We start from the raw sequence: 27,371 nt of genomic DNA, 5'->3' as shown, positions 1-27,371 counted from the left end.
ATTAACATAGTAAGGTTTATTCTCAGTTAAATATCAAAGAGATAATTATGGCATTGTTAATACTAAGTCATAGAATCATAGAATCAACGAGGTTGGAAGAGAACTCCAAGACCATCCAGTCCAACCTATTACCCAACCCTGTCCAATCAACTAGACCATGGCACTAAGTGCCTCATCCAGGCTTTTCTTGAACACATCCAGGGACGGTGCCTCCACCACCTCCCTGGGCAGCCCATTCCAATGCCAATCACTCTCTCTGGGAAGAATTTCTTCCTAACATCCAGCCTATATCTCTGCCAGCACAACTTGTCCTCTTGTTCTGTTGCTGGTTGTCTGGGAGAAGAGACCAACTCCCACCTGGCTACAATGTCCCTTCAGGTAGTTGTAGACAGCAATGAGGTCACCCCTGAGCCTCCTCTTCTCCAGGCTAAACAACCCCAGCTCCCTCAGCCTCTCCTCATAGGATTTGTGTTCCAGGCCTTTCACCAGCTTTGTCACCCTTCTCTGGACATGTTCCAGCACCTCAACATCTCTCTTGAATTGAGGAGCCCAGAACTGGACACAGCACTCAAGGTGTGGCCTGACCAGTGCTGAGTACAGGGGCAGAATAACCTCCCTTGTCCTACTGGCCACACTGTTCCTGATGCAGGCCAGGATGCCATTGGCTCTCTTGGCCACCTGGGCACACTGCTGGCTCATCTTCAGCCTACTATCTATCAGCACCCCCAGGTCCCTTTCTGTCTGGCTGCTCTCCAGCCCCCTTGTCCCTAGCCTGTAGCACTGCTTTGGGTTATGGTGGCCAAAGTATAGGACCCTGCACTTGGCCTTGTTAAATCTCATCCCATTGGCCTCTGCCCACCCATCCAGCCTGTCCAGGTCCCTCTGCAGGGCTCTCCTACCCTCCAGTGGATCGACACCTGCTCCTAGCCTGGTATCATCTGCAAACTTGCTGCATATTTTATTTCCACATTCAGAAGTACTTCTGAAACAAGAATGATTGCTTTCATTAAACTCATTTTGACATTAAAAAACAACAAGTGATACTTAATGACATTTTTTCAAAGGTGAAGGCCATAGGTTGATCTTATAGGAAAATATCACAGTATCACAGTATCACCAAGGTTGGAAGAGACATCACAGATCATCAAGTCCAACCCTTTACCACAGAGCTCAAGGCTAGACCATGGCACCAAGTGCCACGTCCAATCCTGCCTTGAACAGCCCCAGGGACGGCGACTCCACCACCTCCCCGGGCAGCCCATTCCAGTGTCCAATGACTCTCTCAGTGAAGAACTTTCTCCTCACCTCCAGCCTAAATCTCCCCTGGCACAGCCTGAGGCTGTGTCCTCTTGTTCTGGTGCTGGCCACCTGAGAGAAGAGAGCAACCTCCTCCTGGCCACAACCACCCCTCAGGTAGTTGTAGACAGCAATGAGGTCACCCCTGAGCCTCCTCTTCTCCAGGCTAAACAATCCCAGCTCCCTCAGCCTCTCCTCATAGGGCTGTGCTCAAGGCCTCTCACCAGCCTCATCACCCTTCTCTGGACACTCTCAAGCATCTCAATGTCCTTCCTAAACAAATTCAGTATCAGATAACCATAAATTTCAAACATGCAAAACAACCAGTTGTATAATGGAGCAGATTTGAGCAAGAGGTCTTAATTCCAGTCTGATTCTGTTAAAAACAAAACAATAGATATCCTACCAAATGAACAAAGAAGCCCAAAATCAAAATAAAAGCACAAATCAAAACAAACAAAACCAAACAAGTCTACACCTCCAAACCCCTGAATTTCAGTCATATAACAATCTGAGAACCTATTTCACATGGATGGTAGTCTGGCAGCTGATGATAGAAAAAAATACTTCATAGAAAGCTTCAATTAATAGCCAAAGAGAGGGTGGGGGGGGCTGGAGCAAAACAAGGCAGTATGTTTTGGAGATGTACCAGAAAATCAAGGCAATGTTAGTTTCAGTACACGGCAAACCACATTAAATTAACCTCCAGATCTGTGTGGGTAATTGATATTTTGTTTGCTGCAATTAAACACCATATGAGTTAAATAGGGGAAAAAAAAAGTTGTATTTTCTCATCGAAATGAAAAAAAAAAATAGATATATATATTCCTGCCTAATTGTTTCATTCAGGTTATTTGATTCCTGAAAGTGCCTGGGCAGCCTTAACGCAGCTTTAAATACAAGTCCATTTCAAAATAATGTCTTTGAAAGATGAAAATGAAAGCATGGCATTTCAGAAATACCAAAATGTGTCATTTTCCACACAAATTAAACTTTTGTCATTATTTATGGGGGAAAAAAGCATTTCTCAGATCTAGCAATCACCAAGCATTTTGGCTGGCCCTCACATGGTTCTTGCTTGCTGAACTGTTTGTGAGAAAATTCTCTTCAGCTCTAAATCCCTCACTCAGAATTCTTGTTAGTCTCTCATCCACACTCAGGCCTTTGTGAAAAGCCATTGTTGACATTTTTCTCAGGATAACTCAACATTTCCAAAGATTTAGGGTGGCAGAAAGCATTATCAGACATCATTTAGACTTCCTGATGATTGTTTTTCACAAGATAGTTGTGGTATTTAGCAGCTGGGTGGTAGAGTTTGGCAATCAGAATACAATTGTGTCTAATTTGTTTTTATACACTACTACAGTTAGCTGAAGAAAGATATTTCTTTGGAAGTAACATTATGGCCCTGACATAGGATTTTTGAATATGACTCAGGGGTGACCTCATTGCTGTCTCCAACTACCTGAAGGGACATTGTAGCCAAGTGGGGGGTGGCCTCTTCTCCCAGGCAACCAGCAATAGAACAAGGGGACACAGTCTCAAGTTGTGCTGGCAGAGATATAGGCTGGATGTTAGGAAGAAATTCTTCACAGAGAGAGTGATTGGCATTGGAATGGGCTGCCCAGGGAGGTGGTGGAGTCACCATCCCTGGAGATGTTCAAGAAAAGCCTGGATGAGGCACTTAGTGCCATGGTCTAGTTGACTGGCTAGGGCTGGGTGCTAGGTTGGCCTGGATGACCTTGGAGGTCTCTTCCAACCTGGTTGATTCTATGATTCTATGACTTTTTCCTCAGAAACTGCCAGCATGGTACTGCCAGCATGCCAAGCTGGTGCCCAGAAGAAAATTTAAGAGCAGTGATAAAATGAAAGTGGGAAATAGAAGCCCTTCTTGCAAACAGGGCTTTGTAATAGATATCCTGACATGCTATGAAGGATGAGGGATGGAAAATTCATAATGGTGTGTAGAAGAGCAACATGCACTGTGTGTGTGGAGGACTGACCTATAACTCATAAGATAGCGTGTGTCGAATGAGTTGTGAGAGTTGTTCCCTGATGTATATTTTAAATGAGACATTAGAAAGGAGATACAGCATGGTTTACTATTTGAGGGCTAACTTCATAATTTCATCCTACAAGTGCCCTTTTTTTCTTTTCTTTCTTTTTTTCAGTACTTAGTTTTTAAAATACCCATATTGCAGTCTAGGTGGTGTATTTCTGTACAGCCTGTGCAAGATCTAATGCTGAGTATAAAGTCCTTAGTCACTCTGAAGAAGGACTCTCAGTTGATTATTTCTGCTTTTGCAGTGCTCAGAGGAGATTATTTCTAAGGAAGAGGAAATTTCCATTACTTATGGAAGGGGTTATCTCAATATGAAACAAGCAGACTAGAAACGTTTAGTGCCTTCAGACAGGGCAGCTTAGGGTCTATGCCAGGAAGCTCATGGACAACTCAAGTGCACATCTTAACTGGAGCTGCAAAATGTAATCTGTATTAACAGAAACCCACGTGAGTAACCATCCCTTCAGTGCAGCTCCATGTGAATCTAAAAGAACTATCCAATCACTGTGTGTTGCACACATTTTCCTCCCCCTTGGTAGTGAAGTTCGCAGCCATATGCTCACCTCAAGGTGCCAGTGCCTGCTTCCAGATTCCCTGTCACTGCAGCTCTTATGCCCCAAGCCCTGGGACAGCCTGAAGAGCTGCCTTCTTCTCTCAACCCATCCACAGCAAAACCTGAGAACTCCTGCTGTATTTTGGTGGGACTGCTATCAGTTTAGAGATGTCTGCCCCATTCTCCTTCCAACATCTTCTGATCACAACAAAAGAGAAGAAAAGCTGATACTATTAGCAATGCACTGTCTCCTGATAACTTTGTCAGTGTGCTGTGAGTAAACATGTTGGAAAGCTCTGGCCATGGAGACAGCTCCTTTGGGAGCAGCACTGCCCCTTTCTCTGAGCCAAGTACATAGAATGCAGGTCTCTGTAACAAGCAGTGATTCAGTTAGCCCACAGGACAGAATGCTGCCTGGCATTTTGGCCAAAAGTTTTGGGTTCCTTTTGTAGTCTGCCTTGCAAAGAAAAAAGAGCATATTTTCCTATGCCTAGCTTGGCTGCAAATGAAAGACACTGAAATACCCACTCATAGGAGATATTTAAGCATGTTCCTGTGAAATCTGAGCACTGGAAATTTTGACCAAAATTCACAGCAGTCCCTACGTATTTCATGCACAAAATTCTCTACGACTCATTCCTCAGCATCAAGTGATGGCACATCAACCTGGCCATACAAGAACTTTCAAGTCTTTCTGCCCCACATTTGTTTTTTGTTTGCTGGGGTTTTTTTTTCCCCTCTTGCCTCACACTGAGTTATTTGACAATGTATTCTGGCACTATACTATTTCAGCAATAGCACAATGTCATGGTATGTAATTAGGAGCTATAATAGCAATAGGAAAATTATTTTGGCAATAAGATTTTTTAATTTCTTTTTTTAAGGTTTCATTACTGGCAATGTGCTGTGCTACTGCCCTTTGCAGTGACTGAGCAGCAGTGCCCATGAGTGAGAGGGATGACCCCCAGGGATGGATAGCATGGTTTCCCAGCCCTTGCACTGCAGTCAGGGATTCTCCCAAGGCACTGCTCTTCCATACCATGGGAACCTATGAGGGCACAATAAACTTTGAAGTCTCTGTAAGGTGTGTAAAGTGTTGATTTTACAGTGAAACTTCTTCCATGTCTGCAGGAGGAGAGATGCAGAGGGACCTTGACCGCCTGGACAGATGGGCAGAGTCCAATGGGATGGGGTTCAATAGCTCCAAGTGCAGGGTGCTGCACTTTGGCCACAACAACCCCATGGACAGATACAGGCTGGGGTCGAAGTGGCTGGAGAGCAGCCAGACAGAGAGGGATCTGGGGGTGCTGATTGATACCCGCCTGAACATGAGCCAGCAGTGTGCCCAGGTGGCCAAGAGAGCCAGTGGCATCCTGGCCTGCATCAGGAATGGTGTGGTCAGCAGGAGCAGGGAGGTCATTCTGCCCCTGTACTCTGCACTGGTTAGACCACACCTTGAGTACTGTGTTCAGTTCTGGGCCCCCCAGTTTAGGAAGGACATTGAGATGCTTGAGCGTGTCCAGAGAAGGGTGATGAGGCTGGTGAGAGGCCTTGAGCACAGCCCTACGAGGAGAGGCTGAGGGAGCTGGGATTGTTTAGCCTGGAGAAGAGGAGGCTCAGGGGAGACCTTATTGCTGTCTACAACTGCCTGGGGGGTGGTTGTGGCCAGGAGGAGGTTGCTGTCTTCTCTCAGGTGGCCAGCACCAGAACAAGAGGACACAGCCTCAGGCTGAGCCAGGGGAGATTTAGGCTTGAGGTGAGGAGAAAGTTCTTCACTGAGAGAGTCATTGGACACTGGAATGGGCTGCCCGGGGAGGTGGTGGAGTCGCCGTCCCTGGGGCAGTTCAAGGCAAGATTGGACGTGGCACTTGGTGCCATGGTCTAGCCTTGAGCTCTGTGGTAAAGGGTTGGACTTGATGATCTATGAGGTCTCTTCCAACCCTGATGATACTGTGTGATACTGTGAAAAATTTGTTTTGGGGGATGCCTGTGAAGCATTGTTGTGAGGAGTCTGTTGCACTATGGACCTGTCAATGTTCTGTATTTTATCCTTGCAGCTGTATCTTTCAGTGGAACAGTATGCTCCCTTTCACAGCAGTCAGCTGGGTCCTTGTCTGTTTATTTGCTTAGTTAAGCCGTTTTTTCTCCATCTAGTCAAATAAACCTTTAAATTCTGTCTGCCTGCTATGGAACCTTGTCCAAAACTATACTGTCTCCTTCCTGACAGGAGTATAATCACTTGTATTGTCCAGAGTACTGTTTACATAAAGGAGCAATAAATACCTGTTGAAATTTTTACTGGAGGCCTCCCAGATGGATGGCTCATTTATTATTACAGACAGGGTTTCATTTACTTAGTTATTAAAAGAAGCAGGCCGCTACAGCCCATTTATAACTATATTAAAACTAAATGAAGCTGTAAGTATTGCAGATGGGACTGAGTAAAATACATATAGTGGCTTTCCAGGAAATGGCTAGGAAAACTATTTAAAAGGAAATGCTGAAAACTTTGGGGGTCCTGCTGTGTCTTTCACAGCCGTGCTTCTACTGGCTGGAGCTCTGGAGGTTGTGGAGGAGATATAGTTCCCATATGTTCTTGTTCTGTCATCCAGTGCCATGTATGTAATTTTGCAGTAGCCTCTCTGTATCTGCCTGTCAGCCATGTGCCATTGAGAGGGACTGAATTTTGTTCCTCCTCTACTCTAGCCTTTATTGACATTAACAGCTCCATCTATGTCAAATAATCTTTTTCCTTATCCCAGAGCCAGAATGTCATTGAACACCAACTCCAGTTACAGGAGGGATGGGGCAGCTCTGTCGGCACTGACCTGTAAAGCAAAGGCAGATTCATCAGGTGTATACCAGAGGTCTTAGCTTTAATCATCAGGTGTATACAAAAGGATTGCCATGGGTCCTGTGCAGCTGGCCATGAAATTAAAGGTTGTGAATAGTCTTTCTGGCACTTTCCTATCACTGAGGACATTTCACCAGACATGCTTACTCCTGCTATGAATAAGGATACATTGGTCATAGGATAGGAAGCACACAGTTGGCTAGGAACTAGATCATGATCAGTATTTTATTATGTCCAAGCTAGGCAAATACAGGACAGTTCCCACAAGGGAAGACTAATGTCCCAAAGTGGAATAAACTGTTGACCAAAAATTGATAGGGCAGGAAAAAAAAATCTAGAAACCAGGAAATTTGGGGAGTTTTAAGCAGATCTTGTTCGGTTAGCAAAAGGCAGAATTTCCATACTCAAGGTAAAACCCAACCTTGCTGAAAGCTATTTCATTTCAGTGGTGAAGTAAAAGCAAGCAATTAAATAAACAAAGAAAAAGCACACTGTGAAATAAAGATGAAATACAAAATATATGTAACATGAAAGGGGAAGTTAAAAGTCAGTCTGAAAGAGAAATTATAAAATAGTGAAGGTGGGTAAAAGGAGTGGAGGATACCAGAGGGAAGTTCAAGGGCTGTTAGAATAAGGATTTTCTCAAGGTACATAAAGAACAGCAAGAATTATTTTTTAATGTAGTGATAGTTTGTTCTTAGCTGGAAATATTAAAGCTGGTAATATTTTTTTGTTTGTTTTTTGAGAAGCAGCTTGTCTAGTAGACTGGTAGGAAGCTGAAGAGTGTTTAGAGACGATCATAGAATCATAGAATCAACCAGGCTGGAAGAGACCTCCAAGATCATCCAGTCCAACCTATCACCCAGCCCTAGCCAGTCAACTAGACCATGGCACTAAGTGCCTCATCCAGTCTTTTCTTGAACACCTCAAGGGATGGTGCCTCCACCACCTCCCTGGGCAGCCCATTTCAATGCCAATCACTCTCTCTGCCAACAACTTCCTCCTAACACCCAGCCTATACTTTCCCTGGCACAACTTGAAACTGTGTCCCCTTGTTCTATTGTTGGTTGCCTGGGAGAAGAGACCAACCCCACCTGGCTACAATGTCCCTTCAGGTAGTTGTAGACAGCAATGAGGTCCCCCCTGAGCCTCCTTTTCTCCAGGCTAAACAACCCCCAGCTCCCTCAGTCTCTCCTCAGAGGGTTTGTGTTCCAGGCCCCTCACCAGCTTTGTCGCCCTTCTCTGGACATGCTCCAGCACCTCAACATCTCTCTTGAATTGAGGGGCCCAGAACTGGACACAACACTCAAGGTGTGGCCTGACCAGTGCTGAGTACAGGGGCAGAATAACCTCCCTTGTCCTACTGGCCACACTGTTCCTGATGCAGGCCAGGATGCCATTGGCTCTCTTGGCCACCTGGGCACACTGCTGGCTCATCTTCAGCCTACTACCTGTCAGTACCCTCAGGTCCCTCTCCTCTTGGCTGCTTTCCAGCCACTCTGTCTCCAGCCTGTAGCGCTGCTTGGGGTTGTTGTGGCCAAAGTGCAGAACCCTGCACTTGGCCTTGTTAAATGTCGTAAGCTGTTCAAAACCAGTTACCCTAGACACAAGCACCTGTAAGCTGTGGATCTTCCATGCTATCATATAGCCATGAAGGCCACTCGCTAGCAAAATCTGAGGGTCATTTGTGATGGACCTCGAAATGTGGAGTAATTCCCAGGAGGCAGGTAATGCTGTGCAATATGCCAAAAGGGCAAGGAGGAAAGTTGTTTTAAGGGCAGGCCATCTGACACTTCCTACTGCACAGAAAATCTGAGGGGACCCCAAACAGGATTCTTGTAATACCTCTGGGGAACTGAAGGATAAGGGCGTAATTGTTTGTGTTCAGTGTTTGGCTTTCAAGGAAAGAAATGTAACTTCATTATCAACCAAAGCTGATTTTGTTCTCTGAGGAGCTAGCCATTAGGATGTGGTAGGATGCACCCATGGTAAAATTTCGTGGAAGATGACAGAGAAAGAAACAGTGAAGGTGTGTTGGAGAAATTCTTGCTAGCAGAGGACACAGAAATCATAAACATGAGCAACCCGTGCTTGAGTCCATCCTGGGAGTTAGATATCAGGCACAGGGTGGCTCCCCCCGACATGCAGCTGCAGGGGGTGGAGTGCAGCTGCAGGTGGACAGAGTTTAGCCAGCCCCAGAGGCTGACCCTCAGATTGTTATGGTATACTGACCTATCCATGCCTTACAAGTAACCCTGTACCCTCTGTAACCAATCTTGGTGGAGCACGCCTCTTGCAAGAATGCATATAAGTCTCTGCATCACGGAACTAAAGCAGATTATGACCATCTAACCACATTGGTGAGCAAAGAGTCATTGTACCCAGGTGCTCCACCAGTTTATACGCCAACAAAGGTGGAGCAGGTTATCTCCTAGTCTGAAAAAAATGAGTAGTTCTGACTTGCTTAGACAAAGGAGACTTGAAAGAAACCAATACAAAGTTGTATATACCAGAACAAGGAATGCTCTGCTGGTTCTATTTGGTATTCTATCAACTCTACCCTGGGAAGCTGCAACTCTGAAAATGCTTGAGAGATGCTGGGAGTCAGCACCAGCAGAACAATTCCTTGGCACACAGACAGTGCCAGACAGGGCATCTGGCATGCAGGGGCAAGGCCTAGGGCATCACATAGGGACACAGAACTGCCACTTTCTTCATCACTTGGATGATACGAGACACTTCGCATTTCAGCATACTGATACCTGAGCATAGTTTGAGAACATCTATCTTAAACAATCTCATTTCCTTCACCCGACCAGCGAGATAGGAATAAACATAACCACGGGCTTGATTATGAGCGTTACTGAGTGAGCGGTCAGCGTTATACAGATGGCTGCAGCCATCTGCAAGGGAGCATGGGAATACAAATGTGTGGGATGATGACTCCAGCATGAGGACAGATGCTTGTAATGCTGGGGATTAGGGAGAACGAGGCTATTTGTAAGGAAATAATCACAGAGTGCAAAATCAGATAGTGCACCTTCAGCAGGGAGAGTTGACAGTGGCAGTTCTGTCTCAGCCACATTAAATTCCCCATGATTTCTGCCATGATGTCTGACACAGAGGCAGTTAGTGCAGTTCATGCACTCTTCATTTCATATTTGAAATTAATATTTTATAGATGGCAGAATCAGCAGTGGCTAGGAAATCAGAGGGAGCAAGTTACTAAATAACTGCTAATCATACCCAGAGAGACAGGGGGAAGCAGGGGCAGGGTGGCAAGAAATGGATTGGAAAATTGCAAGTGGTGCATTCAAAACTTCTATTCCCCAAAAGTATTTCCTCCTGTCATGCAGAGCATGATTAGCCATGAAACCTTGGTAAGTCCTTAGAGTCACTGGGCTACTTAGGCAGGTGCTTAAGCATGAGCTGCCAGTACATTACTGATCAGTCTTCCCTTTTTGGGAGTATTCATACCTTTTTAGGTAGCATCCTTTCTCAGGGAGGTGGGCTCACGTCTGATTCTTTCCATGTCTTTCTAAGGAATTCCTCCCATTTTTAAGAAGGTACTCTGAATCTTGCTCATCAAACATCCTTCTTGGGAAGTGCTGCAGACTGTGGGGCACTTTCTTGTCACCTTGCCAAGGAGTTAGAGAATTCAGGGTGTGGCTCATTTACATTTGCTTCTCCTTACTTTAAAGCAGGAAAACATCACCGAGACAAACACAGTTGCTCATTGGGGCAGTTGCTGCAGAAGAAACCCTATTTTAACTTCTGCTTCTGGAAGAGAGCAATTGTTGTATCACTTAGAGAGGAGTCCCTTGCATTTCTAAGGAGACTGTCGATGTCAGCAGAGCATTTAGCCAGTTTAAATGGATTTGGGGAGTGGTGTAAACCAGCCTAGATGGATTCAAGTCAAGAACAGAAAACTCTTCCTTCAGAGCATCTATTTTTTATTGGGATTGCTAATTCTGTTTCTGTAGACAGAGTCCCTTTTTCGGGCACTTAAATTCTGCTCTCTGGAATTAAATCTTGCATTGATATATAGGCTTCATTCCAGCATTAAGTACATTAATATTTCACCAGCCTGATTTTACTGGCCTTCTCCCTAAGTTTTTAATTAGATTTGACAGTATTCTATATAATCGTATTTTCTTACATGTTTCTGTGTAACAGAACTTGACCAAAGTGTTTGTTGAGGACTTCTTACAACTTAAGCATCATATATTCAGAATGAATTTTAGATGCTGCAAGCAGTGCTTGCAGAGATCTTACAAGCCTATTGAAAGCTCTATTACAACAGTTATAAAATACCTTCTTGATCTAGTCATTCACTTAAATCCATAAGCTTTTGACTTTATTTCATATAAAACATGAATAAATACACTTTTCAGATAACCTAAATGCATGAACTTTTTGTAAAGTGAAACATTTGCATCAGCTATAGCAGTAAAATGAAAAATAATTTCAGTGATCAGAATCTAATGAATTAAAATTTACTGCTGTATAAAGTCCTGTATTTAAGATCAGTAAACAAAGCTATTTGAAATACCTGTTTTGGCTGTAGGTAAGTAGCAAATCATATAACTGGCCATCTGTTATGTGCAGGTAATTGCTACAACATCAGTTTTCCTTTTTATTCCCCCCCCCACCACCACCCCCCCTTTTTTTTTTTAAGGAAGGAAATACATTCATTTTTTTCTTAGGAATTTTCCATAATTCCTACCAGTCATTTTTTTTTGCTTGCACTTCTGTTCTAGAAAGTTACCTAAAACTGAAGGTGCATTTGTTTTATTGACATTTCAGCGACATTAAGTACATCAGCACGCGTAGTTGAAACAGTCCCAGTAACATAAGGGCACAGTCTGGACAGGAATGGCAGATTGCCACCTGGCATTCTCTCTCATTTTGCTGGAAACGTGAGTTAAGGGTCTTGTACAGTGTTGGGCTTCCAGAAAGCATTGCTTTTGTTTTCATACCGCTTGAAGCAATACCTTCCTTCTGTCTGTATCAGTGCATCCGTTATGACTTTAAACATCTGGAGCCAGTCTGAAACCCTTTTAGCTTGCTGCTACTTATAATTACACCTGTTTTCTTACTGAGTTTCCAGTAATAGCGAGACTGATAGCCAGTTCTTGAAAAGCTATTATGTATTTGTGGGACAGACAATAAGATGTGAATATTACTGAGGGCTTTTTCCAACCTGGATGTTTCTGTGATTCTGTGATTATATATCTTTAAAAAGGATAATCTTCTAAAAATAGTCTCCTTTGGATTGTGGCATAAACACATGTAGTTACCTGGTGTTCATATTTCATAACTATTTGCTTTGTGGGGTTCCTTTTCAGCTAAAATCAAAGTATTTTTCTGCTACTGATGTTCCTCTCCTACATAACAAGCAGAAATCACAGAAGTCATTAATAAACACAGTATTCTGACTGAGATGCTGCCTGGCATTAAAATGGAACAATATACTTGATCAGATTAGCACATTCATGAGATCTTTCTCAAATTGCAAAGGTGGTGACTTCTGAATTGATTTAAACGACAGTTGCAACATACATACATTTGTGCCCCGGGCTTGTCAACCATGGGCGTATTGTCTCCTAAAGCATTAGTCTTAATGATATAATTGCTAGCAATACTTTTTTCTTTCCCATCTTAATCTTTTTGTTGTTGCTGGTGGTGTTGCTCTAATGACCAAAATCATCTTGAAGACCATATCCTGTGTTAGACCACCAGAGGGACACAGGGAGGGTTTTCACCCTCTTTTTCCTAAATTCTCCTGAATATCTTCAGTGCTTCTTCTCTTGTCCTTTGATTTGCATGCCAAAAGAAAATGTCTCTAATCACAAAACAAAACCACAAGGCCGTTTTTTGAGAGTTTTACATCTCAATAAGCAATTGCAGGAGGAAGGAAAGGATTCATTAGGCCAAGGAAGTCAAAGAAAAGTATCAGAGGTTAAAGTAAGACTCAACAAGTGATGCCTACTCCTTCTTTAATGCACTGGCAGGTATGAAGTTACACTCCCAGGTGGTGTCATATCTTCACCCTGGAAGAAAAATTGTATTCTCCTAAGTAGAGCTGTGCTGGAAATGTCTCAGACTGGATCCAGGCTGAGTTAAAACTTGCAACTGATTCCCATCTAGCTGCCAAAGGCTGCCTCCGCCAGATGCCATATCATAAATGTATCCCCAGCAGCTCCTTCTTCTCCAGCTCTTTGAAAGCCAGTATGTTTGACCTGAGCCCTGGCTCTATCTTCACATTTAGAACTTGATGTTACTTTGATACTACTTCTCAGAGAGAAAACTAGATGTCTTCCTGCTGTCTACTGGACTCTGGCTGGGGCTGAAAGTAGACCTTGCTTGGGATTTAACTTTTCCAGCAGCAACAATCAGAAAAAAAGACAGACAAAACAGTGAAACCCCAAGTCTGAGCTTGACTCTTTGAGTGAAGTGTTTCCCAGGCAACCTCTGCATCTTCTTGTCCTTCAACATGCTGGGATGTACAGGAGTCCTGCAGGGTCCCCCTGCAGTGGCCCACATGGTCATCCTGCCCAGCCAGCATTCTGAACCAATGCAGTGAGCAGCTCTAGTAGAAAGAGGTCAGACTTTGAAAAATCTGTGTAAGAGATGTGGACACACAGCCATGTTGGTATTGACAGCTATTGGATATCGATGCACTGTAGAACACTTACTATTTTTCATTATTATTTTTCATTACCTGCAAGTAGTTCCTCACCCTCTTCCTTTTCCACCACAACTGCGTGGCCCAGCATCCCTGCCAGCCACCCCTTAATTAGTTACTGGAGGAAGAAACCAGCTGGCCTACTGAGGCATTTCTCAATATCCCAAACTCATCCTCATTTCCTTTCACTGTGTATCTACCTGTCACATTTTTGCAGAGAAAGGAACAAGTGCATTAATTAGAATGCAGTGAGTGCTTCCACCCAAGCCTCCCACCCTTCATTGCCTCTGCGACCTTGAGGAGCTTTCACTCAAAACGTGTAATTAGGTGCTGCAAAGTAGCTTCCTGACCATACACACTGTTTTCAAGTGCAGAAGCCCTAAGTGGTGGTGTATTTCAGAGCCACTTCATTTTCCTAGCTTTTGTTTACAAAGTTGTATTTACTGATCTTTTTTACATCAAAGTCAAATCCATTTCAGAAATTCTGTGAGCCTGTGGCTGATGTCACTTACTGGCCTGGATGTTGCATGTTCTGAAAAAGGTGCTGTTGAAAATAGCTATAAATAGACTGTGTTGAAGAGGCTGTGTTTGCACATGAGCTTGGATGTATTTGTCCATCCTTGTACTAGTTTACCAGAATACAAAAAGAAATTACATCCTAAGCAGGGGTTGATTTAAATATGATCTGAATTGCTCTGCTAACACAAGGTGCATCAAAGCCCATTCTGAGCTGAATTGATGCCAAAGTGCTTTTCAGATAAAATACAAATTAGCATAATACCTCTTGTGAGTGTTTTTCTTCTCCTTTCAACTGCCTCTCTTTAAGTGGAATCTGATGGTCCTGTTAGGGACTTTTTGTTTTAACCATCGTCATTGTCATGATGGAGATGGGCTGTCAGGGAGGAGTGTTCTTCAAAAGCATCCAGACTCAAAATCGATTTAGATTCCTTAAGATATTTACTGCATGCTGCAGTTCTTCTAACACTAGTGTCCCCTCCTCAGCCAGGATGTGCTTCAGCCTGGGGTTTGAGGACTGCCTGAACAGTCCTCCCCAGGACTGCTTGTGTGTGAAGGTGAAGTTTAGTGTGACAGTGTGTCCCACTTTGGCTGTAGCCTCAGGTCTGAGGGCCTCACCTGACAGGGAAAGCAGTCTGGGAATGAGTGAAGACTTCTAGGCACGGTACTTATGGAAACAGTAGGAAAACAGCTTCTGCCATTACAAAGTAGACCTCTACATTGGCAATATGTCTTAATTTGATATGTCCTTGTGAGAAATACATCAACAGACAGACAAGATCCCACTATAAGGGAAAAAGGCAAGCAAGTGAGCAAGCATTTTATGATAACCTGTTTTTTTCCTATCCCCAGCGTTAGGAGATTGTTTGTATGCTGATGACCACAATCAGCCAGAAAAGGCCATGGGCATGGAGCAGGCAATGATTTTCTTGGAGAATAGTGCTTCTGAAATGAGAAACAGGAGAGGAAAATAAAGATGGGCTAAAACATTCAGGCAAGGAGAGGCTGATGGCCCAGCACTGCAATTTCTTTTTCCTTTTGTGTAGATGGTTCCTGCATGGTGTCTCACCATAGCTCCACTCATACCTCCACACAACCCAAAGCCTTCAAAGTGTCATAGTCACTTCTAATCACAGGCTCGCAATATACACTATTTTTATGTTGATACTAAGGGTCAGAACACAAATACATAGAGTTACCTAGAACATTTCATTATACCCTTTTGGGTTTTCAACCTCCTTTTCGAGGAAGAGCTAAGTTGCTAAATCTGAAACAATATAGAATCATAGAATAATAGAATCATAATATGGTTTGAGTTGGAAGGGACCTCCAACTAGCAGAAGTTCACACATGAAAACTCAAGGAAGAGCAGGCAATGATATCACAGGTGCTCTGCTTTTCATAGAGGCACATTTCTTCCTGATGAAGTAACTGTGAGTGCAGATTTCATCACATTTCATTACATAATGCCCAGTCTCAGATCTTTCTATATTCAAGCACTGTTTTCTCGAGGATTACCTAAACAGGTCTAAATGAGAAAATGTGCAATTATAAGATTGTTTAAATCCCTGTAAGTGATGGGATCCAAAGACAGTTATGGATTTTGCAGTGTTTATAGGAAGATTTACCTCTCTGACTTACTTTAGTTCCTACGAGCTAAATCCTATGTCAGTCATAACTGTCCCACTTGCCTACTTCATAGCAGGGCTTGCTAACTTGGCTAATGGCTTCACTGATGAGGCCAGTGGAGATTTCGCTGACTCAAAAGATGACAAGGCAAGCTTTTTCCTGCTTGTGGACATATTTCTGAAGAAAACCCACACAGGTCTTGATGCAAGGTGGTCAGGTCTCTGTAACTTGATGGGTGCCTTATATGCATTGCAATGAGATTTTGCTGAATTTGTTATGTTGGTTTTAGGGAGGAAAGAATCTTGGCACAAGTAGAAGGAAATGTGGGGGGGAAAGCAAGACTAGAGTCTTTCAGAGATGAACTAGTAGGAGTTTTTGCTCTTCCCCCCCACCGATACTGTTCTTACACACCTACATTCCCCAAAAGGTGCTGCAGGGAAATAGGGAAGCAGCTGTGCTGGCAGCTACAGGGAAGGACTGTATGTATAGCAAGGAGCTGAGGAGAGGTGGTTAGGCTCAGTTCTCTTTCGAGGCACAGCACACCATGTTGTCCATGTAAGAGTCACGCTTTTCAGGCACGCTCTTGGAAGATCTAGGCACAAATACAAGGAGGTGGTTTGAAATTACTACATATGTCTTCTTGATATATTTACACTCCAGGGACCACCCACGTCACAGGATGTGTTTGAATAGCTCAACGAGATTTCTTCTGGAGTCAAGGCAAAATTACAGAGTCTCTTTTCCCAGAACACAAGAAAAATTATCAACTTTCTGAATTATTATTATTATTGCAGAGGCTTTTTTAAAAATAGGTCCCATTCTTGAAGAACTTTAAAGCACTGGCAGAAATCTTTGAACCTTTTCAACTCCTTTAATAGCTGGTTGCTTAATCCTAGCTTGTGAAAAAGATGCAGAGAGGTAGAAACAAACTCCTTTTCTTTGTGACCCAGTTTTAAGCAAGTTGAGGAAGGGATATGGGAAAGATGAAATCCTCATTAGAAAAGATGCATTATTTTCACTGTTTATATGACAAAAAAAATGTTGTGTATACTCTTGTGCACCGAGACTATATATTGTCATTTTAATTGTTTCAGCCAATGTCAGTTTTACATCAAACATGTAATAAAGGAAAATTGGCCTTTGGGAAACATCAGTGAATCTTATTTTGTGCTGTGGTACTGCCAATGTAAATGTCTACTTCTGTTTTGTAAGCTCAAAGCCGAGTGGAGCAAAATTTTCCTTTCAGAGAGACTACTAACCTGTCAGCATCAAAACCATTATTTTTAACATATAAAAACTGTTTTTCAGTGATTGTAATAACCAGAATCTTTGCAAAATCCATTAAGACTCTGGTAAACACTTTACCTTAGGCAGTAATAGTAGGAAATAGATTAAGAAGTAAGTTGGTAGTGACTGGATAAGAAAAAATTACCAAGTGTCACATCTACAGAGTTACCAGGATAAAAGATATTTTCTTTCTATTTAAATTATTAAATATTTACAGTGGATTAGAGAAAATATCAGATCTAAAGCATTTCAGTAAATTACAATTTATTCTACTGCTTGCTTTCCAGAATGTTAGAAGATGACCTCAAGTTAAGCAGTGACGAAGAAGAGAATGACCAGGTAAGAACCAGACAACCAACATGTCACTTGCAGCACGTTTCATGTTGAGACTGAGCTACTGCAAATATTTTGCTAATGCTTTCTCAAAATATACACGAAGGTTATCAAAATACATGGCAGCACTGTAACTGGAGTAACAGATGTTGCTGCTTGGAGCCAGCCCGTGCGCTAACTGCCGGATTGGTGGGGAACAGTCTGCAGCGCTCTTGATTTATTACCTTGATGTGACCCAGAAGGTTTTTGTATCAGTCTCATTCTGATCTGAGTTTGTTTTGTTTTAAAAAGCAGCCAAAGAGAGGAGAAACAGGAATTATGGATTAAGGACTCAGGCCAAACCTCACAATCATGAGCTGACCCTAGGGATTAGCAGCCGCTGGGCTGCTTACCTGCCTAGAGGCTCACCAGCATTCTGCCAGGCCCCACCAGCCCCACTAGCCTGTTCTACTGAGCGTTTCTGGTCCTGTTTCTGGGTGGCCCATGCATGCTAAGACAACCAAGGATAGCTCAGAAAAAGCCTTGGCTGTGTGTTAGGTACACTTCATAATACAGCAATGAGGGCACTTCCCTCAGTTTTAGTGCCCCTAGATTATCTGGCTGGGAGCTGATATTTCAGTCAAAGTTTTCCATATGTCAAGAGAACAGGATTTTACTGTCCTGTAACATGTGTCCAAGTTTTTCCTTAAAACATTGCTGCATTTTGTCTAAATGATGAAATACTTACTAGAATACAACTGGATCGTGACATTCTCATGGCCAACAGTGTCCCTTGTTGCCAAGCAGTTCTATGCCATGCTTTCTTCTTCTCAGTATATTGGCATGATTGGAGATGAGAGAGCAAGAGAAGATTGTCTTTCATTTTGCACTAAAACGTATGTCCTGTGCCTTCACCAGAGCATATGAGGGCAGTACTGCCCCTGGTTGTATCTCACAGGTGTATGCAGATCTCCGTACAACATGAGTTTCAAATGTGTTTATTTCAGATAAGGGTGACTGGAGCTATCTAGAATTCTGAAATGAGGCATGTTAAACAAATAAGTCTGGATATGTAAGCACGAAAGACATCCAGAATTTTCTTTATCTCTAGTTATTAGGTATCTGTATTTTGCAATATATTCCAAACAGTAAGTAAATCAAAATCTTCTAATATTTATACTAAACCGTTGTTTCATCTATTTTGAGCAAAACTTTTTGCTGTTAAGAAGATTCAGCACATAGATTCAATTATTTCCATATTGTGATGGTTTGGGTGTTCCCTGCCCCCCACACACTTTGGAAATCACCCAGACTAGACTCAGCCGACTCTGGAAATTTGAATGAAGCTTATATTTACAGCTAGCACAATATACAAGCAGATAGTTACAGTATATACAGTTATATACAGAAATATACAAGGTAAAAAGGTAATACAGAAACACAACTCCCCTCCCAGAAACCTGAGTCCCCAGGAGGGGCTCTCAACTGCTCCTTCACCTTCCCCCTACCCCTCTCAACCTTACCCCAGTCCCAAGGAAGAATGAAGGTTCAGCCAGGGGATTAGGAAGCAAAGTGGATTAGTCCAAAATGGAGGTTGAGGTTAGAGAGTAAGATGCAGCTCAGCCAGTTCCCCGTCAGCAGCCCAAGTGAGAGTGGTTATCTATGTTTTTATTTCTTGTTCCTGTACATCTCAGCAAGCCTCTGAGGGAAGTAGACATCACCATTGTTTTCCTTTCACAGCCTGTAATCTAGTTCTTCTCACCAAAACATTCTAGCCTGCTTCAAACTAGCACACATATTTACACCATTTCTTTTTGTTGAATGTACTTGCTCCTGAAACACTTCACATTTAATTGTTCTTCCTGCTTGTCTAGCTAGTTTAAAATACATAAAGCACGTAGACAGTGTGAGGCAAAACAAAGTGAGGGGCAGAAGGAATGTCTGGAAAATAATATCACAATAAGATGCTGTGATGCTTGCAGCAAGGGGCTGTGTGGTAGGGAAGGGGAGAGCTAGTGGTCAGGATGTGACTTGTCCTTTGGGTTGAGTGATGGAATCCTTTGAGATACATGTCAGTGTGGAACTGAGTGACAGAATCAGAGAGCTGAAATTCTGGTTCACTTCATAACAATCAGTAAAGGACATACAAAAATGTTTGTTGCGCAGGAGATGAAAGAACATGAGTAGTTTTAGGCAGAGAAGGAATTGTGGAAAAGTACTGCCACTTGGACATGCACACACAGTGCCTTTGGTTTAGTGCTACCACTTAAAACTATTGAAATTTTTCATGCATTTGGATTTTTCATTATTGTGTGTGCTACACAAGCTCTTCACTCAGTAGCCAGAGTTTTAAGATACAGCTGTCACAGCATCTCAGTGCTCAAAGAAGCTCTCCAGAGCCAAGAGAGTTTGCCACCTGCAAGGCAAAGAACAGAGCTGATATCCCATTACTCACTTTTAATCATCACAGTGTGAGCAACCTTTGGCAATTACTTTGTGGTTTGGTCTCCTTTTGTAGTCACAGGGTTTTTTCTAACTACTAGAGGCAGAGGCTGGCTCTTGCTATATGAAATGCTTTGCAGAACCTCAGCTGAGGCCTGCAGATTCGTTTAATGAACAATACTAAGTAAATACTTCTGCTGGATAAACAAAACACTACATTTCCATCTACCTAAAAGGAAATAGGCCCCAAAAAGAGTAACGTGGACCTGCTATGCAAATAAATGCACAGATTACAATATGGATCTGTGTCTGAATGTCAGTGGGAGAGCTCATATCCTTTTACTCCCTAATTCTGAGGCTTTTAAATCTGAGATCTCCTTCTGAGCTTGGGAACAGGAAAGAAAGAAATGAAAGACAAAGAAAAACCAGTACAAGAGTAATTCTCAGACATCCTTTATGTAATAAATTAACCTTTTAGCAATCAGACTCATTTAGGTAGTCCAATTTCTCAAAGAGATGAAGGTGAGTTGTAGAACTAGGAAGCTTTTCATTTTGCTAGTTTCTAAACAGGGAGGTTTAGGGGAAAGACTTTGAAAACTTTGGAGTGAATTTTGCATTTGCATCTGAAATTGCAGAACAGCAAATAGAAAGCATTGGAAGGAGGTGCTAAGTGGGGCAAGTGCTTCCATGCTCCTAGAGCTGGTGTTTGGAATGCTGTGACTAACCCAGAGAATATGAGCCATGGGTGAGAAAGGCTAAATGCAGGACAGAGGTGTGATTAAGAGCTTCAGGACAGCAGTGGGCAAAGCACTTCCAGCCTTTCCCTCCATGCCAGCACTTATAGTGAGATTCACAGACCCAGGAGAGGTAAAAGAGGCTGGATTTGAGCTGAGTGTGTGTGCACCCACAGTAATTACATTATCCACACATATTAGTCTCTTAATTTTAATTACATAAATGTATTTTTCCTCTTTAATGAGCATAGTTTATCCATTTAAACTGATCATTTTAATTTTACACGCAGTGATCATAGGATCTAATATGCAGAGGGAAATTTTCCTGTTGGCATATTTAACATCACACAAATTGAAGAAAATATACTTTTTAATCCCCAATCAATATCTGAAGAGCATGCAATTAACAGATAGCAAGGTAGTTAACATAAATCTGCAAGTTAAAGAGCCAATTCATTTTGATTTATAACACAGAGTAATAATTTCATGATGGTGTCTCCCAGAAAGAATCTGAAGCTTTGTAGCATGAAGATGTCAAAATTGTACTTAAGATTGTTCAGAGTACTGAATTGTAGTGGTTATTGCCTTTTGGTTCCATGAAGTGTGGCACAGCACATGAAACAGTACGCATTATAATATCCTGCTCTTCTCTGTAGAGGTCACTGGATAACTTAAATCAGTCTTGAGTGAAATATTAAAAGGAGATTGTCAGTTGCAATATGAACAATTCTCTTTCCTGCCCCCCACCCCTGGCCCCTCTCCCCCAGCTTGTCCCTTTGCAATATGAACATTTTGTAATAGAAAGTAGTCCCTTTAAGGGGAAAAGGATCCCTGGCATCATTTGTGCAATTCATGTCAATCAATAGCCAAATAAATTAACTGACTGGTACACGTACATGGAATAATAATCTAACATATTTTTGCAACCCAAGTCTGCTTCCTTGTATGCATTTTTTCTGTGCGGGATCAGGTCGGTTGCTGCTGAAGTTTTGTGGCTCTGAAAATTTATTACCCACGGAGTCAATCTGCATTCTGGCTGCCAAGTCTGAATAAATAGAGTCATTGTGCTTGTCTGGAATATGTAACCAAAGTTCATCGAGTCAGCTTGACTTTCACATCCCATGGGATCCATAAAAGCCAACACCCTGGTATGTGCTCTTGATTCCTGCCAAAATTTTGTAAAATCGTATAAACAGAAGTTAAAGAAGCAATCAGAACACACTCCCAGGGATACAGCTCCACACTCCAGACCCTGCTGCATCTCAAAAGGAAAGACTTAACTTTAGCCCATAAAAAGATATATTAAAAATGTGGTGCGCCTCTCCGCCTGTGCAGCAGGTAAATGTGAGGCTGAGGCACACACCACACGCGGCGCACAGCGAGGCAGATAACTGTCCTCTCAGGTCCAATAATTTTACTTATGTGCCCTGCACCAAAGGAAGAAGGAAGGCAGCGTTTGCCTGCAAGTGCCTACCCTCCTTGAGAAGGGACCAGGACTGGCTGGCCCTGCAGGATCTGAGCAATGTCAGTGAAACCTACCCCTCTGCAGGCAAGCCAAGACAAACAAAAAGCCATGCCCCTTCACAGGAGACCTTGGGGAAAGAACAGCCTCCAGAAAGTTCACCAGGAACAGCTCCAGTGAAGTAAAATAAAAGTCTCAGCAGTCTAGTCTGGCTGTCTACCCAGAGCCCCACAAGGTGATGGCAGTCCACACAGCCTGGCACCCTCCTGGGCTTCCCAGGGCTGCCCTCCACCCACCACAGCCTGGGGACAGCCAGGGTGGGCTGCTGACCCTGGGAGACTCATCCATACTCCAGCATCACCCTGGCCATGGCTGAGCTGGAAAACTTAATACTAATTCAAGTTACACCCGCAAATACAGTGGGGACATATGTGCCTATATGTCCTCCCTGCCATGTATGTGCTGAAAAATGCCCAGTATTCAGTGCTGGAAATGCACCAGTCAAATCTGGCCTGCCATTGCAGTAGGACAAACGACCATCTGTGTGGTCAATGGCAAGCAGTGTATCTGAGTCCCTACATAAATAGCATTAGGAAATTATTCTTTTTTTTTTTTTAAATCATAAAACCATGCTTCATTTTTTCAATGGTAGCCAGAAACAAATGAGAAAGAATCTCTGCAAAGACAATCTTTTTAATAGTGTGTAGGACTTTTCACTCTCACTTCTGGCTATGCACTGACAATCAACATGGAGATAAAATATTTCCCTGAAATGAACAGTTGTACATCCACCGTCTTCCAGAAGGAATCATTTTCAGTAGAGTCTATATAAGCACTACTTCTGCATAGGAAACGTGTTATGCAGCTAATTTTGAAACTGTCTGTAATGAATTTTGAAGCAAATTGAAAAAGGGGCAACGTGCCTCTGAGCTTTCTTTCTGTAAGACCTCCTCTGTTAGGATGGCACTTTCTGAAGTCGAAGGTCAGCCGAGCAGAGCACAGAGTCAGGTACACCTAGAGAGAGGAGTTACATGGGGCAAATTATGATGTGCCACTGCACAGCCCTCCTCATCACTGGAACTATTTTTAGGCAGTGCTAATTGCATTCACAAATGCCATGTCCAAATGTTTTAAGCAGATTAAGTACCTTTAGTGTTATGCTCCCTTTCATTCACTTCTTTATCAGTGCAATACCTGGGGCTCAATCAGAAGGGAAAATGAATCAAAAAGGAGATGAGAACACTCAGTCCTAGGAAAAGAAAATAATAAAATTTAGTCTACATCTTCTCTGTAAGTGAATTTTTCTCTCCAAAAAATGCCTTGATAAACTTAGGGGATTCTTTTTTTTTTTTAATCTTTCTGATGAGAAGTTTCTCACTTCACTGAGCACAGGAAACTTGTTTTATGAAGTCTGGCCACGTGTAGGTCTGACTGCAACCAAAACTGCATAAAGCAGAGATAAGCAAAAGTGGGGAAAAAATAAGGTTCGGGATTAAGGAATGCCTGGATCCTTAGGTGGTTTTGTACTTAATCCAAATGCTTTTCTCAGCCCTCTATCACTAGGCTGTGTGTTTGTAGACTAGAGGAATAACCAGTGTAACAGCCGTACTTAACTGGGATAAGGCCATTATTTCCTATGTATCAGAGAAGCAATCCTTCCTGTATCCAACTTCACTGAAATCCAGGGAAAGATTTAAGCCAGCTGAGCCAAGCTTTTTTTGTAGTTTGCCAGCTCTGATTTTTAAATCTCTGTGACATCTAAATTTGCACTTCCAAAAGGCATGACAAGAAGACCAAGACTGCCTCACTGAAACTGTCAGATGAAACAAAATAAGAGCTCAGTCTTGTTCTGCCAAACATGGCTCACATCACTGCCTATCTTGCAAAATCAGACTCAATGTCTGGCATGCACTAGCAGGCAGGATCAAGCTCTAAATTTGTGTGCCACCATTGTGAACAACAGTGAAAAAGATTAGAGATCAGCGTAGCTCTTGGATCTGCAAAAAAAAAGGGGGAAATTCAAACATGACACTCTAATATTCATGCTCCTCATGCTCCTATTCATTTCCAGTCTAAATATAGACTGAAAAAGTACCCAACTGAAATACAAGGGCATCTTCCTTGTCTCTTCGTGTGGATGCTATGACTAAGCTAAGTGTTAGTTAGTTTCAAAGCTTGACCATTTCTGCAGGTATCACCTTTCTCCAAATCTAACAGTTTCTCTCTGTATCTACAGAAATTTTCTTAACCCCATCTTCTTGAAATACTTGATTAAGCTTTTTTTCTCTCTGTGAACTGCACAAACATCTGTTTTGACTGGTATAGAAGGATAATCACAATGTAATTTTTTTCAACACTGTCAGCTAATTTGGGAGGGTAAAAAGGGATTAGGCCTCACATCTCCAGGCTGTCTTGATCTCGCCCTTTAGCCCATGTGCTGTTTCTGCTGCAAAGAGTCCTTACTGAAGTCAACCACCATGCCTAAGCCTGACCCACTCAAGCATGGTCGCAGTGTCTGTTTGCCTTCAGGCAAATCATTCCAGCATGCCTGTGAGAGAGCAGTTAAATAACCATCAATGACAAATAGTTTAGAGCACAAATTATTAGTATACTTTGTCATGCAACTATTAAAAATTACAACAGGAGAATATATCCCAGCGCTCTCTCGCTCACACGTGTCATGATGAGGAACTGTGTAAATGTGAAACCATTGCTACAATTTCTCCTGCACCTAGAGTGAAATCCTTCTCTTCTGAAGTCAGTAGGAGTTTAGCCACTGATTTCAATCAACTTAGAATGTTATCCTCAATCTTCTTTTCTATTTTGTTGCACAACCCTAGCAGATGCTTGGGTAGAAGCAAATGCATCATAGTTGATTGACAAAGCACCTCCCTGGGCAGAGTTACCACCATTTGGGGAATTATAGCTTGTGTTTTCTCCATTTTCACATATATATGGGCTTTTGGAAAAATTCTACTTTAATTTTTGAGCTTTCAGTCTTCACAGTAAATCTTGTAAAGCCCTGTGGGGTTTTTTCGCCTCTGGTATCCTAAGTGTAAGCAGTACTTAAACCAAGTTTCCTTTTTCTGGGTAAGGAGACTACTGTGGAGACTTGGGAGGTTTTTCAAGGTGATCACTGCTTTGTTTTACTGAGTGTCATTGAAAATTGACCACTTTATTAATGTAAGGTACCAATTACACTCCTTCTGCTCATCTCCACTGAAAAAGATTGAAGTTAATTCATTTGTGTTAAAACCTTGCATGATTGTTTGGGCCAGACTGCAGAAGGAATCTGAACAGATGCAAGACAGAAAACTCAGCATTTACAGTTGTATAAAATTCTCTGTATGGTTAATACTCATGCTGATTACACAGTAATTTGGAGATCCAAATCACTTAACAAGTATTAACTACTTAACACAATGCCCCTGAGAGGTATTTAGGTAGAGCTAAGCAAGAATTATTATCTCTGTAGAGTTAGCAGAGAGGCTGAGACTGAGATGTGGCTTGTTTGAAGCCACATGGCAAACTAGCTGTAAAGCCAGGGTTAGTGCTTGGGTCTTTCACTCCCAGATGCCATGTTCAAGTCACTAGACTGTGCTGCCCCTGAAAATTAATAAGGATTAATGGGCAAAGCAGAGGAGAGAGAATGATATATGCCAGAAATATAATAATAAAACTGCAGGGTAAAAAAATTAACAATGAGGTGATGAAAGGTCTGGAGAAATCATGAAATCCAGAAAAGGTTTTATAGTTTCTTTAAAGATGTGGCTCTGATGATAACCTACTCCGAAAGGGAAGGGAGACCCTTTTAAGTCTTACTGCCTATAAATCTTAAATAAATATCAACTGAACAGTGAAAATCACATTCACACATTTATACTGCAAATTTATAGAGAAAGCTGCAGTTTACAAGTGAATTTCAATCCCTCTGACATCCACACTGGAAAGAAATCCTCAAACAAAGCCCCTAGGAACAGCGAGGTGTACAGAGTAATGCAGTGAGAGAAGTAACACTGCCTGACCTAAGCTCCTTGGGCTACTTCTTGTGGCCACAAGATACTCAGGAGTCATTTAAACAGGGCAGCTCTATAGGTGTGAGAAGCTTTCACTTAAGCCCTGTTAGGAGCACTGTGTGGCTGTGTCCTCTTGAAGAATACTGAAAATTGAAGAGTGTTTCAGGACAAGGGAGAGAATGCCTAATGTAACATCGTGTGAAAATTATTGCCATGCAATGAGATGAGCTTTACCAAAGAAGGGGTGGTGACTGGCTTGATCACAGTCTATAAATACCTCCACAGGAAGAGTAGCTATGAGGCTGGAAGACAGCTCCATCTCACAGGCAAGTGTATGACCTCAGTGAAAGAAGGTGTCTGTTAGCAGAGATGGACTAAACTCACATCTCAACGCAGAAGGTGAAAAACCATGCATGTATTTGGACTGAGGCAGGTTCACCATAAAAGGATTATCCAGAAGTTTTACTCTAGGGCCACAACAGCTCCAAGATCTGAAGCAGAAAAAAGTTCTGGAGAGTCCTGTGGACAAGGAAGCCAATGGCATCCTGGCCTGGATCAGGAACAGTGTGGCCCACAGGACAAGGGAAGTTATTCTTCCCCTGTACTCAGCACTGGTCAGGCCATACCTTGAGTGCTGTATCCAGTTCTGGGCTCCTCAATTCAAGAGAGATGTTGAGGTGCTGGAATGTGTCCAGAGAAGGGTGACAGAGCTGATGAGGGGCCTGGAGCACAGTCCTATGAGGAGAGGCTGAGGGAGCTGGGGGTGTTCAGCCTGCAGAAGAGGAGGCTCAGGGGGGACCTCACTGCTGTCTATAACTTCTGAAGTGAGGCTGTAGCCAGGTGGGGGTCTTTTCTTCCAGGCAACCAACAACAGAACAGGGGGACACAGTCTCAGGTTGTGCCGGGGGAGGTATAGACTGGATATTAGGAGGAAGTTCTTCCCAGAGAGAGTGATTGGCATTGGAATGGGCTGCCCAGGGAGGTGGTGGAGTCGCCGTCCCTGGAGGTGTTCGAGAAAAGGCTGGATGAAGCACTTAGTGCCATGGTCTAGTTGAGTGGATAGGGCTGGGGGATAGGTTGGACTGGCTGATCTTGGAGGTCTCTTCCAACCTGGTTGATTCTATGATTCTATATTACAGCATGCAGTCAGGTTTTGCTCATTGGAAAATTTTCTTCCTGACTTCACTACTTTAGGAATAAGCTGAATTTAAGCTAAAACCAAACAAAACAATGAGAAATTTTAACAAAATCAATGTGGAAGGCAAATGGAGCGTGAAATCTGAAAGAAGACAAATATGAAAGTATTTGTTCTAGACTGGTTCCCAAATGACAGGATATAGTAAGGACATCTTTCCTTAATCCTGGCTTGGGAAAAAATGCATCTGCAGCTCACTAACTATAGTCCAATACATGGTGACATCCAAAAGTCTTGGTGGTTGTGAATATGAGAGATTGTGGCTTAGAGCACAGTTCCAGGGCAACAGCTCAAGCTGAGGAAGACAAACAAGTTGCTTTGGCAG

The 27,371-nt window shown here is 42.7% G+C and overlaps 1 protein-coding gene across 2 annotated transcripts in view; it reads left to right on the top strand.

The window, feature by feature from the left end:
* The window catches only part of AFF3 (ALF transcription elongation factor 3), a 365,042-nt gene that overhangs the window by 240,703 nt on the left and 96,968 nt on the right, over positions 1–27,371 (top strand). For both annotated transcript variants that reach the window (XM_064143584.1, XM_064143583.1), the window contains exon 8: positions 17,173–17,224. In XM_064143584.1, the coding sequence (XP_063999654.1) occupies positions 17,173–17,224 (52 nt within the window). The remainder of the gene's footprint in view (positions 1–17,172; positions 17,225–27,371) is intronic.

The sequence above is a fragment of the Pogoniulus pusillus genome, chromosome 5 (assembly GCF_015220805.1).
Source record: "Pogoniulus pusillus isolate bPogPus1 chromosome 5, bPogPus1.pri, whole genome shotgun sequence".
NCBI lineage: Eukaryota > Metazoa > Chordata > Aves > Piciformes > Lybiidae > Pogoniulus > Pogoniulus pusillus.
Note: the sequence above shows the minus strand (reverse complement) of the source record. Positions and strands in the feature narration are given on the sequence as shown.